We start from the raw sequence: 313 nt of genomic DNA, 5'->3' as shown, positions 1-313 counted from the left end.
TTCGGAGCACTCCTTTTCCTTGGTGCAGCAATGGGACTGAGAGACCCGTGCTCTCCAAGAAAGTCTTCCTGGGAAATGTTGAAGCTGATAGCTCCAGGTCTCTCTAAGCTCGTCAGGTTCTTGTTTGGAAGAACCACCTCAACAGGCTTGCCTTTCAAGTAGTAGTGGTAGACGTAGTTCTTTCCATAAATCCCGCTGAAATAAGTGGCAATCCTCAAGTAAGTGCCATCAATGAATCTAGGTCCTGCTGCGTCCTTTCCCTAGGAAACATTCATAAATTGAAGCAGTGGTGTGATCAACCCGCCAATTCCAA

General features: G+C 47.0%; 1 protein-coding gene across 1 annotated transcript in view; it reads right to left on the bottom strand.

The window, feature by feature from the left end:
- The window catches only part of LOC106308468, a 13,537-nt gene that overhangs the window by 546 nt on the left and 12,678 nt on the right, over nt 1–313 (bottom strand). Inside the window, exon 7 of the mRNA XM_013745632.1 lies at nt 11–260. Within this exon, the coding sequence (XP_013601086.1) occupies nt 11–260 (250 nt within the window). The remainder of the gene's footprint in view (nt 1–10; nt 261–313) is intronic.

This window comes from Brassica oleracea, chromosome C8 (assembly GCF_000695525.1).
Source record: "Brassica oleracea var. oleracea cultivar TO1000 chromosome C8, BOL, whole genome shotgun sequence".
Classification (NCBI taxonomy): domain Eukaryota; kingdom Viridiplantae; phylum Streptophyta; class Magnoliopsida; order Brassicales; family Brassicaceae; genus Brassica; species Brassica oleracea.
The sequence above is the reverse complement of the archived record's forward strand: the minus strand, read 5'-3'. Positions and strand labels throughout refer to the sequence as shown.